This window comes from Orbicella franksi, chromosome 2 (genome assembly GCF_964199315.1).
Source record: "Orbicella franksi chromosome 2, jaOrbFran1.1, whole genome shotgun sequence".
Taxonomy (NCBI): Eukaryota; Metazoa; Cnidaria; class Anthozoa; order Scleractinia; family Merulinidae; genus Orbicella; species Orbicella franksi.
This window is the reverse complement of record NC_138146.1, coordinates 38,249,702-38,263,124: the sequence shown is the minus strand read 5'-3', so window position 1 is coordinate 38,263,124 and position 13,423 is coordinate 38,249,702. Positions and strand designations below refer to the sequence as shown.

The window sequence follows — 13,423 nt, the reverse complement described above, 5'->3', positions numbered from 1 at the left end:
TACTTGTTACGATTATATGATAATTTGACATGACATGGATCAACGCGCGATCGTGACGAAATAAACCTGGTTGCCGTGTAGAGTTGAATGTATGGCTGCAGGTTAACCTTCATTCGGCTGATTTAGATCCATTAATGTAACAGATGCTAATGTGAAGTATTATTTATTTCTTCCTTTTCATTGGCTGAGAGCCCATCGCGTGACCTGCAAATAACTTCCTACCTATAATGATCTGCTCATGCGTGATACTTGCATGTAATTGTATGAAAAATGACAGATTGCTTCCTTGAGCTTTCAGAGAGTGATGTAAATATAAAAGCAAACTTGGTGATCGAATGATAAAACAATTATTGAACCCGATTATCGCAAAATAGAGTCAAAATATCGTGATTGTCAGTGTCCCGCAGATCAATAGCTGGTTTTCACATGACGTCATTAAAATTCGAACTACAAAACCATTGATCTTCCTGAGATTTTACTTAAATGATATATAAGAGCAGCTGAAAACTAATATTCATACAAATTTTCGCTCCGAATGGGTTCTTGGTTTTGTGATACACTACGCTTGAATTTCTAAGCTTTTGCGTCACGCGGCATTTACATGACGGCCTAGATAGCTGTCATGATGGTTAAAAAAGTGACTTATTTCTGGGAACTTGGCTGTCTGAACAGTTCATGTCTTAGAAAAAGTATTATTTTAATGTTTTAGAGTTCCTCGAGGGATAAATTGACGCTTTTGTAGCAAAACTCAGTGACAGATGTTTCTGTTGGTTTCCGGCCGCCATGTTGGTGCCCATACGGATGGGCACCAGCATGGCGTCTCCATACAAATCTCTATAAATTTGGGTAAAAAATTTCTCCGCATATCTCGCATAAGAAAAATTGCTCTGACCAGAATTTTGGCGAGAGTCTTTGCATATTTACCTTCTTTCAATTTCCAGATTCTAGACTTTATCTATTGATCGGTTTTGATTTTTAGTTTGATCTATTTTGAATTGCGTGACACTGAAAACCAGCAATTGTTTCCCTCAGCCTTCAGCTTTGGCAAATGCCTTTACCAGCTGACTTTAAAATAGTTTTTTTGTTTGTTTATGAGGGAAGACTATTTTATGATACTTATCGTGAAGACTGATTACATTGATATGCCGTATTTTCATATGATTAAGTCTGTACGTAAGTCGATCATTTTCGTACGTTGATTAATATGTTATAATTTTTTTATCGTCATTGTAGGTCACATTTGAAGGGATAAGGGGAACAAGTTGGCAGGGTGACATAGCAATAGACGATTTCCTGTTAACCCCAGGAAGATGTTCATCAAGTAAGTCCATAACAAGTTAAATTTCTATGTTTCTTATCTCACGACATTATTCGAGTTCTTATAGTATTCCAATTGATAATTGTTAACAAGCTAGCGCACATATAACCTCAAAATTAGCAACAGCATGCCAGCATACAGGAAAAAACGACACAAGGAAGACCTAAGAACTGCAATCACAACATAAACGGATAACAGAAAATAAATAAATAAAAGAAACAAATAAATAAAGAATGAATAAATAAATGAATAAATGAATGGATGGATGGATGGATGGATGGATGAATAAATAAATAAATAAATGAATAAAGAGCTTTTTCCGTGTCCTCTAAGTTGCTTCTGCTTCTTGTTATTTTGCAGTAAGTCCGCCACCTCCAACCACACCCGGTTCCCCACCCCCACCAAGTAGGTATTTCTTTTAGCACAGTCATCATATCTTTCGTAAGAACTGATGTAAGTCCGCTTCAGGGAATAGGCATTAACTGCTATGAATAAATATGCTCATTTGCACTTCACAGAATTACTTGAGGGAGTATTCCTTCTGACCTGTTATTTGTTTGCGATTCATTTTGTTAAAATGTTTATCCTGCCCCTCTTTAAATTATATAGCATATTAACAAACAATATTCTTTGGGATTGCTCTGTTTGCTGTGAAGGGAATCTAACAAGGAATCAGCAAACTCAAAGTAGGATACGAGACCTCTTTGCGGTCGAGTCCTAAACCACATGGAATGGATAGACCGCTTAGAGGTTTCGAAGATCTTCCAATATGTTGTATCCGCTATTGGAATACTCTAGGTAGGTAGGTAAAACTGTATTTATGCAGGGTGGCCCATTCAGCACAGTGGCTGGTATCCAGAGGGGCCCTGCTAAATACAATTTCTAAAAATATAAAATGTCTAATAGTTTAAAATAGTTATAAAAATAGAGTTAAAAAAAAACTAATGTCTAGTAGTTGAAATAGTTATATAAAAAGAGTTTAAAAAATTGAAACGAGTTACAAGCATGAACTGTTAGGGAAAAAAATAGATATCATAAATTAGATGCTAGCCAGCATAGCGAGTTTAGTTTAAATATTAACTGAGGGTTAGAATGAAATTTTATTGCCTTGACAATTTGGCATTTTCTCGTTAGTGGCATTGCTGAGGATTCATGGATAGGATTCACGGATCATGGATATAGGAGTGCACCTCGGTCGTGTGTACAGACCTCACTGCGTTCAGTCTGTACTCACGACCTCGGTCAAGATTCTCCGATACAGACCTCCTGCTCGGTTATAAGAGCTAATTAATAACACTTTTTTTATCGAGGAAATTTAAGTCATCGCTAATAATGACGTAAGTTTCCTGAACATATGCAGAAGGGTGACCTTAGGAAAAAAATAAACTATGAAAATAAACCTATGCAATAAGAAATGCATAAAACATATCAGTTACTTTCCAATCTGCAGATAACTTACAAATCATTAGATAACAAAAGCCCTCTGAGAGGTCATGTGGTTCAGTACTGGACAGTCAATAACTACACTAAAGAGTTACCGAGTTATATAAGAAAAACTGATAGATAGAAAACTGAGAAAACATTGCGGCCACTTACTAGCATTTCCTAACGACAATCTCACGTCATGTCGAAGCGCGTGGGAAAGCGAGTGTCATACGTTTTCATTTCGTAGCGGTCACCGGTGAGAGATCGTAGAGATTCGTAGTGCCATGTTTCTGTTACACTCGACGGTAAACTCGAAATTAGTTTACTCCAAATGTGATATTCAATGAAGGGATAACAATTCTAAGCTGTAAAAAGCAGTTATTTTCATTTAAACGCGAGTTTTAAAAGCGAAAATCGATTATTAAATCTCAAGGTGTTTTCGGTCTCACTTCGTGAGATTGTTAAGCTTCCGAAAAGTTACAGACTATCTTACTAACGCTCCCGATGACATAATGGTACCTGGCTAAAGCCACTAACCACCACATAAAAATGACGAAAAATTGAAAAAAGAGTTTCTCATTGGAAATCCTCTGACCTAGAAATTACATTGAAACATGTTTCGTGTTTCCGTCGAGTTATAGAGACACGAGCTAAGTGGAATTTTGGGAGAACGAGAAGTGCTGTGGGAACGCGAGCCGACAGGCGAGTGTTTGTAAGTGCAGCTTTTTCTTCGAGTTCTCCCAAATTTTCACGAGTGTTTCTATAACTCAGTACAGACACGGAGAACATGTTTTTTATTTCTTTTAGAAAATTCCGCGTCGACAAAAGAAAACTATTGTAAATTCTCTTTGCTCGCATAATCATTACGTCAACAGCTCGTGCTGGTTCTGCGTTTTAATCAAGTTATGGAATTACAACTTGCAGTGTGTTCCTTCTTACAGGGTGTTTTCTAATTAATATTCACAACCACTTTAGGTTCAACTGTTGCTCCACCTGCCACGACAGCCGCACCTACACCACCAGCACCAACGACTACAGCTCCACCAGTAGGTAAGGAAACACCTGATTGGTTAACTACTTAGTCAAGAATTTAACGGGTAAATTTCTGGAATATTAATATTAAAGGACGCTATCCTGAGTTGCGTATCATGAAATACGGCATGGTTTTTTTGGGCTATTTAGTGCATCGTGGCCTCTAAATCGCTGCTTACTGCGTATTCTGCATTCAGCTAGCTTTCAACTGGCGTATTTCACTTAGAGAGTCTTCGGAGATCTAGTGGAAAAATATCATTCGAATGAGTAGGCTAGCACTGTAACGTTAAAATAAATGGATCGACTGTAACTACAGTGAAATAGGGCGTAATATATAGGCTGTTTCGCGCATTAATATTTCACGATCTTTGAATCGTTATATAATGGGGAATTTGCATTAAATTGGCCGTTAGCAGAAGTATTTAACTTAGAAATCTGAGGAGATATGCTAGAGGAAACAAAGTATTTACACGGGACAGGTACATGTCGGCACTGGTGAATCAGATAAACTTGTACATGTCTTGATCTCGCGGCGACCCGACAGGCCGGAAACATGGCACGTGACATAGGTTATTTATTTATTTCTTTTGTTTTTGACTGTCTGTCTGTTTTTTAACACAGCACATGTCATGGGTTATTTAACTCGAACTGACCTTAAATAATTTAATTTTGAGAAATCTGTTTTACGTTAGCCATGAATTAACACATAACGTTAAAAATGCCCTCTAAAAACATATTATGATATATTTTAGCCAATGTGTATGAAAAAGCAATTTTACACATGGGCTTATACAGTGACATTATACATTTTAATGTAATATAACCGTGTAAGTACCAATAATTGTGTTGCGAAGAAAAAATGCGTGTAATTATGTTGTAATTATCATTATTTTCAATTTTTCGTCGTTCAATGAAACTTTCACGACCCGTCAATTGGCGGCTTTGCGCTTTTATTGATTTATTCTAATTATTTTTTTTTTTCAATTTTTCTTGTAATTGCTTAGCCTTTGGTTGCAACTTTGATAAATCCATGTGCGGATTTCTTCAGGACAAAAATGACAAGTTTGATTGGACTCGAAATAAAGGAGGCACTCCGTCTTATGATACGGGACCATCCGCTGACCACACCACCGGAACTGGTATGCAAAATTTGTCTTTTATTGCGTCTCTTTCGTCTACTTCCATAACGTACCACTTGTTTCATTTGCCATCAACCGCTTCAGAGTCGGCCGGTTTTGGTTTATTTGGCTGAAGTGTTCTAAGAGAACATTTTCTTGACCATTTCCGTTAATGGTTACATTAATTTTTGGCCCAATTCTGTTGGGATAAACTGTTTTCAGATGGTTTGGTTCAAAACGTGTCTCATTGGGAATATCCAAGCCGATTAACCGTTTAAACAATTGGTTTGTTTTCGTTTGAACCGTTGATGACACTATTTCAATAGGGTGCATAATTACAGCCAAGACTGTAGTTTCCCACGTGGCCCTATACATGAAACTAAATTACATCCTCATTAATTACAGGAAGTTCAAACGTTACAACATAGGATACTAAGCTACTAAGTTATAAAAGGAAATTAAAATATTCTGTCAATTTTAAAGCTATCAGGCGTGAATTTACGCATGATGCAGTCAAAGTAGTTTCTTCTGAGATCGGCCGAATAGATACAATCATTAAGAGCATTAAAAATGAAACTTTTCAAGTGAACCAACCAAAAAGGTGTTTTTCCAAGCTGTAGAACACGAAAAGACCTAACCAGCCCAACCAGCCAAAGAAAAGAGATACTCTCAGACTAGGGCCTTGAGTAATACTGTTTACTTTGAACATTTATCTCTACTTAGACATTGTGTACTAATTTTAGGAACTTTTCGGTTTAACAAAGTTTAGTTCATGGTTATTCATTCGTCCAAATTTCGGATTTCTGGTGTAATTTCCTGTTTGGATAAAATGTTTGGAACTCGTTCCAGTAGACTTACTCTTTAATTTATTTACGAATCTACTGCTGTTATACTATACATGTAAAATATTAGAACGCCCTCAATGGCGTATCCAAAACGTTGAGTTTTCAGAAGGTATGAAGTCACTCTCAGTTGGTTTGCGGACGCCAAGGTTAGTGCCCTTTCAAAAATCTAGGAAATTTTTTTCAATTAAGTCATCAGTGCCATATTATGTTGAAAGTAAGGTACAAAGGGTACCTCCTCCTTTCACTTGGTTGCAAAGGACAAAAACCAGAATTAACGATAACATGAATAAATGCCAAAAGCCAAAAACGTGGAGTAGTTTTAACAGAAGTCACGGAGACATTTTTTTTTTGTTATCTCTCTATCATTACAGGATACTTCATGTACACGGAAACATCGAGTCCTCGACAGCAAGGTGACAATGCAAAACTAAATAGCCCCAAGCTGCAATTCAGCGGGAACATGTGTCTTCAGTTCTTTTATCACATGTATGGTTCAACCATGGGGACATTAAACGTGGAAGTAAATGGAGTAAACGTGTTCAGTAAAAGCGGAGACCAAGGCAAAATTTGGCATGAAGCGAAAAAAGATGTAAATTTATCGGGAATGTTCACGGTAAGAGAAGTTTTCGGGGCCACTTTAAAGTTGCCTCGTATAAAATTGTTGTAATATAGTATGTAGAGAGTCCCAGTAGATGACTTCACAGTTACTGGATTTGTAACTCTCCAAAACATTGACACGAGTAAGTTCAACGTATTATAATAAGAAAACAAGCGCTTTCAAAGAGTCTTAAGTAAACCTCTTTCACCAATTGTTGAAAGTCTTCCTGACTTAGGGAAATACAACTGCAGTCGCAAATAGGTTTCTGTTAGACTGCTTTTTGAGTAAGGATATGGATCAACGCGCGATCGTGACGAAATAAACCTGGTTTCCGTGTAGAGTTGAACGTGTGGCTGCAGGTTAACCTTCATTCGGCTGATTTAGATCCATTAATGTAACAAATGCTAATGTGAAGTATTATTTATTTCTTCCTTCAGTTTTTATTGGCTGGGAGCCCATCGCGTGACCTGTAAATAGCTTCCTGCCTATAATGATCTGTTCATGCGTGATACCGTCTGAATGCGTTTTGCTGCAAATAGTATTCTGCTCATGCTTGCATGTAATTGTATGAAAAATGGCAGATTGCTTCCTTGAGCTTTCAGAGAGTGATGTAAATATAAAAACAAACTTGGTGATCGAATGATAAAACAATTATTGAACTCGATTATCACAAAATAGAGTCAAATGTCGTGATTTGTCAGTGTCCCGCAGATCAATTGTTTTCCTCAGCCTTCGGCTTTGGCAAATGCTTTTATCGGCTGACTTTTAAATATATATATATTTTTTTTTTATGGAGGAAGACTATTTTATGATACTTATCGTGAAGACTGATTACATTGATATGCTGTATTTTCATATGATTAAGTCTGTTCGTAAGTCGATCATTTTCATACGTTGATTAATATGTTATTTTTTTTAATCGTCATTGTAGGTTACATTTGAGGGAATAACGGGAACAAGTTGGAAGGGTGACATAGCAATAGACGATTTCCTGTTAACCCCAGGAAGATGTTTATCAAGTAAGTCTGTAACAAGTTAAATTTCTATGTTTCGTATCTCACGAAATTATTCAGGTTCTTATCGTTTTCCAATTGATAATTGTTAACAAGCTAGCGCACATGTAACCTCAAAATTAGCAACAGCATGCCAACAAACAGAAAAAAAACGACACAAAGAAGGCCTAGGAACTGCAATCAGAACATAAACGGGTAACAGAGAATAAATAAGTAAATAAATGAAACAAATAAATAAAGAATAAATACATAGATAAATAAATAAATAAATAAATAAAACAAATAAAGAATAAATAAAGAAATAAAGAAAGAATAAATAAATAGATAAATAGATAAATAAATAAATAAAGAATAAATAAATAAACAGCTTTTTCCAATCCTCTAAGTTGCTTCTGCCTCTTGTTATTTTGCAGTAACTCCGCCACCTCCAACAACACCCGGTTCCCCACCCCCACCAGGTAGGAATTTCTTTTAGCACAGTCATCATATCTTTCGTAAGAACTGATGTAAGTCCGCTTCAGGGAATAGGCATTAACTGCTATGAATAAATATGCTCATTGGCACTTCACAGAATTACTTGAGAAAGTATTCCTTCTGACCTGTTATTTGTTTGCGATTCATTTTGTTAAAATGTTTATCCTGCCCCTCTTTAAATTATAAACAATAAACATTAGTATAATTTTCAGAGGTGAATATAAGAATTGGACATTCTGATTGGTCGATAAGCTCATCATATGACGTGTGACATTCACCCCGCTAGAGCATGGTTACTAAGCTAGCCATCTATGCCATCTCGGCAAGTAAACACGGCGGAAACTTGCTGAATGAAGTTCTCATTTATTCGAAAGAAATCACTCCAAGTCCAGGATATTTGAAAGAGCGGAGCATAGCTAATTAAGTTTAAATGTTAACTGAGGGACAGAATGAAATTTTTATTGCCTTTACAATTTAGCATTTTCTCGTTAGCGGCATTGCTGAGGATTCATGGATAGGAGTTCGCGATTGGCTGTTGTATCAAAAGGCAGCCACCAGTTGAACCATGCATTATGCTTCCAATAATTACACAACCGTTTTTAAATTAAAGTCAGCGTTTCTTTTAACCAAGATATTTCTGATCGGAAATAAGATTCCCCGTTTCATTTGTGGCCAAACCAACTTTAGATTGCAATGCAAACAATCCACATCCGAAGGTGAATCGTCTAGATTGCAAACCAATGCTCTTTAAGATTTTCGTACCGTAATTTAAACAAAATGCTATCGTCTACTTTTTCTTGAAGGTTCTTGCGGCATCCGCCCACCTACCAGGATTGTCGGTGGTGTCGACGCTAAGCGTGGTGACTGGCCGTGGCAAGTTCAGTTACGTACCACTTCCGGTTTTCCTTACTGCGGAGGTTCCTTGGTGTCAAATCAGTGGGTGGTCACAGCCACTCACTGTGTCAGAGGAAAACAACCCAGCTCTATAATCATAAGGTAAACTACTACATGCCAAAAAGAAACACTGGAATTAATAATATCTTACAAACGGAAGTAGGAGATACTTCTGTCGAGCAAAATGTATGGCAAGTTATTTATCATACAACCCAACTTTTTCCGTTGTGGGTGAGAATTACGAGAGTAGTTATATAGAACCAAGAAATATAGTTGGCATAGACGAATTAAATTGGTACTGCTTTTTGGATTCAAAATAACCTATACGAAAAAATGAGAGGGCTGTATTCTGGAAGTTTCATAAAGTCCAAAAACAACTAATATTTTTTTTCGATATCATATCAAAGCCGTGATTTACTGTAGGTTTCCTTTCTATGAGTCGTCAGTCGTAACATGGTCTCACTCTGCTGTTTCTATGGAAACTAGGCATCTTACTGCAGATATTTAAGATGATTTCCGCAGAACATTCGAGCAATAATGGCGAAAATAAAGTTACGAAAAAAAAACAAAACACATAGCATGGTAATATTTTGAATAAAGGTAAGAAGACTTTCAAGCTTACCCCGCGAGAGAAAATTGAACTTGAAGTTATCCATATTTCCATTAAAATGGACGTTTCCCGTTAGTTAAAAACACAATAACGCACGCATTAAACATTTTTACGACGTTTGACATTAGCTTTCTCGAGAATGCTTTGGGATTTAATCGCGGGGTCACCTAGAGAAATGAATCAAGGTGGGATGTTTTAAATAGTATTCAAAAAGTTACCATGCTGTAAGCAGATTGTTAGTAAATAATTTTTGCACTTATTGCTCGAAATTTGGGCGGCATCCGTCTTAAATTGTAGTTTCCCTTTTGGAACAGAAGCAAATTTAGCGTGCATAGTTCACGACTGGCAAGATAGTATAATGTAAGATGCTGATGAAATATACTACTTTCCTTCTAATTGGCCAGTGTTACCGCAATAAATTGCCTGATGTGATTAGAACTAGTGTGAGACTAATTCGTATATAAGGTAATTTAAGCACCAACAAATGAATGAATAAAAAATATGAATTATTGGGTGTGTAAATGAATGAATTTTAAATGAATCAATCATCCATCATTTATTGATTGATTGATTGATTAATTAAGTCAGTCAGTCAATCTATGGATCGACCACTAATTTAATTAAGCAACTGATCGTTAACTTTAAGACTTGGCGCCCACTATCGTACTAACACTGATGGAAATGTGCAGGACATCAAAGTAAGCAAAGTTATAACTCATCCATCGTATCACAAACCGACAACGTACAGTCACGATATTGCAGTACTCAAACTGGAAAAAAAAGCTCAATTAAACAGGTTAGTATTTCACTTTGAACTTCTCGTTGTTACGATATTTGCTTATTTATATGTAACTTTACGTTTATTTGACTGCCTCTTACTAATGTTTACTTATACAAAATAATGGAACAAAAAAGTAGGCGGAGAAAGGGGCAGAGCTTTCATTGCACCTGACTCCTAATGCTCAAGAGTAAAAATACGCATTAAAAGTAATTGCTTATTATAAAACCAATAATTCTAGTTGAGCTACAACACCTTTACGTTTAAGGTGGCTCGCACCAGTTTTCAGGTTTTTGACGGCTCATAACTTTGTGAGAATAGAGCAAAAAGACAGACCAGGGCCACTGTAATATTTTTGTAGGTTTGGATTACATAATTTATACTTGAACTAAAAGAGTTGTTATTTTGTCGTCAGCAGTTACCATGGCAACATTCCAAAAGGATTTTCCAGACCTGATTTTTCGCTTATGTCACTAATAACTCAAAAAGTAACCCAGTGACCCCGAGTTTTTTTCAGTCAATAACTTTTGGCATCTGAAAATGAAAATGCACAACAATTTTAAAATAATTTTACGGAGCCGATTTCTTGTAAACTTGGTAAAACGGCAATTTGCACAAAGTACAAATTTCCTTCCGTAGGATATTTTAGTTTTTTCTGACGTTTCTTCTCAATGATAATATTATATTAAAACAATAAAAAGAAGGGGTCACCGGGCTTGTTTTCATGTAAAAGCCTTCGCGAGTTCCGTTATTCCCACGCGCGTAGACACGCATTCAAAAATCCAGACTTTATAAGATCAGCAGTTGCTCATGAGCCGTTTTGACTACCGCTGACTGCTTCGTGTGCCCGCGCGGGCGAGCGGGCTCCGAACGGGCGTTCTGTTTTGTTTGCTGCTAAAACATCATTTACAGTTGTAGTTGTCGTTTAAGACAACCTCCTGGGCTTTCTTTGTAGGATTTTTACACAAATTCTGGGTAGATTTGCTATGTTTTGCGAGTCCTTTATACGCTCCCGGTGGCTGTCACGATCGATCGAGTTGCCTTTGAAATTTGGGAAACATTGAATTCCCGAAACAATTTTTCTTAAAAACACAGAGTTGACTTAAGTTGTTCTAGCAGGTAAAGCCTCCTTTATATGCGAATTTCGTCTCCAACAGCACAAAAGTAACCTTGCGCGAAAAAAGCCGCGCGCCGCCATATTTGTTTTGGTCTTTCGGGTTTTAAATCTCGCACCTCTATCGTGCGTGTTACTCACGCGTGACGCACTACGATGATCTACTACCCGCGCGAGAAAACTGGTACCAGGTTTAAGGGGCTCTTTACAGAGTGCGTGATATAATTCCAAGATGCAAGTTTAGAAAATGAGACAACATTTCTCAATTTACAAAACGTGTCTGAACATTTCTATGTCATCTCCAGTTGCAAATGTTCGGCGATTGAACATTTGAATTTTTATGTATAATTACATTATAGAATTACACCTTAAAAAGCACGTCAACAGATGAATTTAAATTTTTGAAATACACTAGAAACAAAGAATAGAAATAGCAGCAATAACAGCAAAAAACAAAACCAAAACAAATAGAAAACAACAAAAGCAAAATATATATATATAAAGATAATGCTTTTTTTTATTAAGAGCCTGTATATTATTATCATTATTATTAACGTCTTCCGTCATGTACGTCTATTTTATCTTCACGTTTTTAGCGATGGCAGACATAAATTAGTCACGCACACACACGAGCATTCATGGGTTAATAGTAACGATCGAGTTACTTTAGTTTAACACAGGTGTGACGGCAGAATCAATGTTCACCGGGGCGACGCTGTTATAAGAAGAACAGAACTTAATTTAGGTTTTCCTTACATGTAGATTAGACTTGCTCTACTTTACTGAAGGGATTCTACTCTAGTGAATTTTCCAAGCTTTTTAACATTAAATTTATGACAAATATTATTTCCTGGAGTTTGTAGTAAATAAAGCCGTCATTATTTCCTCAGTTTTCCTTTCAGCTTAGACAAGAAGTGCCACCTGTCTCTGCGACTCTGCTACGTTTTCTTTCCCGTTTGTTAGACGCCTCAATCTGGTTTGTCTTTTTTCGTTTGTTCTCAGGTACGTAAATCTGGTATGTCTTCCTCATTCCGTCCCCGCACCAACAGACGGTACCAAGTGCTGGATCACGGGTTGGGGCAGACTTGCTTCCGGTGGAGCCACTCCAAACATTCTTCAACAGGTTCAAGTTCCAGTGGTCAGTCGCGCCCGATGTGATAAAGCCTACCCGAAAAAGATCCATGACTCCATGATCTGCGCGGGCCTGGACCAGGGTGGAATTGACTCCTGTCAGGGGGATAGTGGAGGACCGATGGTGTGTGAGACTGGTGGGAGGTATTATCTTCATGGCGCCACCAGCTGGGGCTATGGATGTGCTTCTCCTGGGAAGTTTGGTGTCTACGCCAAAGTAAAATACCTGTTGAGCTGGATCGTTGGCGAAATGTCTAAGAACTAACCAAACCCTACCGGCCATGGTTTTTTTAGTGATAATCGAGTTAAATCTTAATTTTTTCTTCTTGAAGATGTTGAAGAAAATAGTGGAAATTTGTGGGGATAATTAATAAAGGCATTGAAAAGATAATTATGTGACAATTGTGGTTTTTCATTCTCCTCGTAGCTGTGGTCACTAACATATTTTGCTTAATACTGAAAAAGTCCGTTTAGAGAATTAGCCTTACTTCAGAATTGAGAACAGTATAGAAAGGAGAGAAATGTCCTTGAGATAAAAGGAGAATCGAATCTTCGGATAGTTTACGTTACACTTCTAAACTAGTCACGTCAAAGTAAGTGTTGGTGGTTGGTGGTGGTGCTGATATTTCTACATTTATTAAGTTGGTTAAAAAAAAAGAGAAAGTTCCCTCAAAATTTAAATTGCCACTGGCATTTTTCGTAAATGTACGTGCCCACCTGCATCGGTCTTATGGCAGGCAAAGTTAGTCGGGTTACTATATTTGCAAGGTTAACTAAGCAATTTGACCAAACAGTGGTTCAAGAATTGACGTCCCGTACAACCGGCATCATTGACAAGTGTTTTGTGATGAAGTTCTATTATGGTGGTTGTTCTTTTGGTTCTTTCACAACCTTAATCGTTCACCTTTCAACTGGCTACTCAGAACACGGCGCCAGACCAACCAGTGTAGTAGTTTTAATTCTTAATTCTTCTTGCGAAATCGGGGATGTATTTCCAGTTAATAAAGGAATAAATTACTTTTTGAGGGACTATTGTTTATTTGAGCTCATGTAGTGTCTTTTGCGGCCCGAGC

The 13,423-nt window shown here is 37.1% G+C and overlaps 1 protein-coding gene across 1 annotated transcript in view; it reads left to right on the top strand.

Moving 5' to 3' along the window:
* Window positions 1–13,423, top strand: part of LOC145479766 (transmembrane protease serine 9-like) — a 29,197-nt gene extending 15,774 nt beyond the window's left edge. The window contains exons 14-23 of the mRNA XM_081458212.1: window positions 1,234–1,321; window positions 1,679–1,723; window positions 3,719–3,793; window positions 4,780–4,914; window positions 6,110–6,351; window positions 7,268–7,355; window positions 7,763–7,807; window positions 8,627–8,819; window positions 9,974–10,123; window positions 12,222–13,423. Of these exons, the coding sequence (XP_081314338.1) occupies window positions 1,234–1,321; window positions 1,679–1,723; window positions 3,719–3,793; window positions 4,780–4,914; window positions 6,110–6,351; window positions 7,268–7,355; window positions 7,763–7,807; window positions 8,627–8,819; window positions 9,974–10,123; window positions 12,222–12,615 (1,455 nt within the window). The 3' untranslated portion in view covers window positions 12,616–13,423. The remainder of the gene's footprint in view (window positions 1–1,233; window positions 1,322–1,678; window positions 1,724–3,718; window positions 3,794–4,779; window positions 4,915–6,109; window positions 6,352–7,267; window positions 7,356–7,762; window positions 7,808–8,626; window positions 8,820–9,973; window positions 10,124–12,221) is intronic.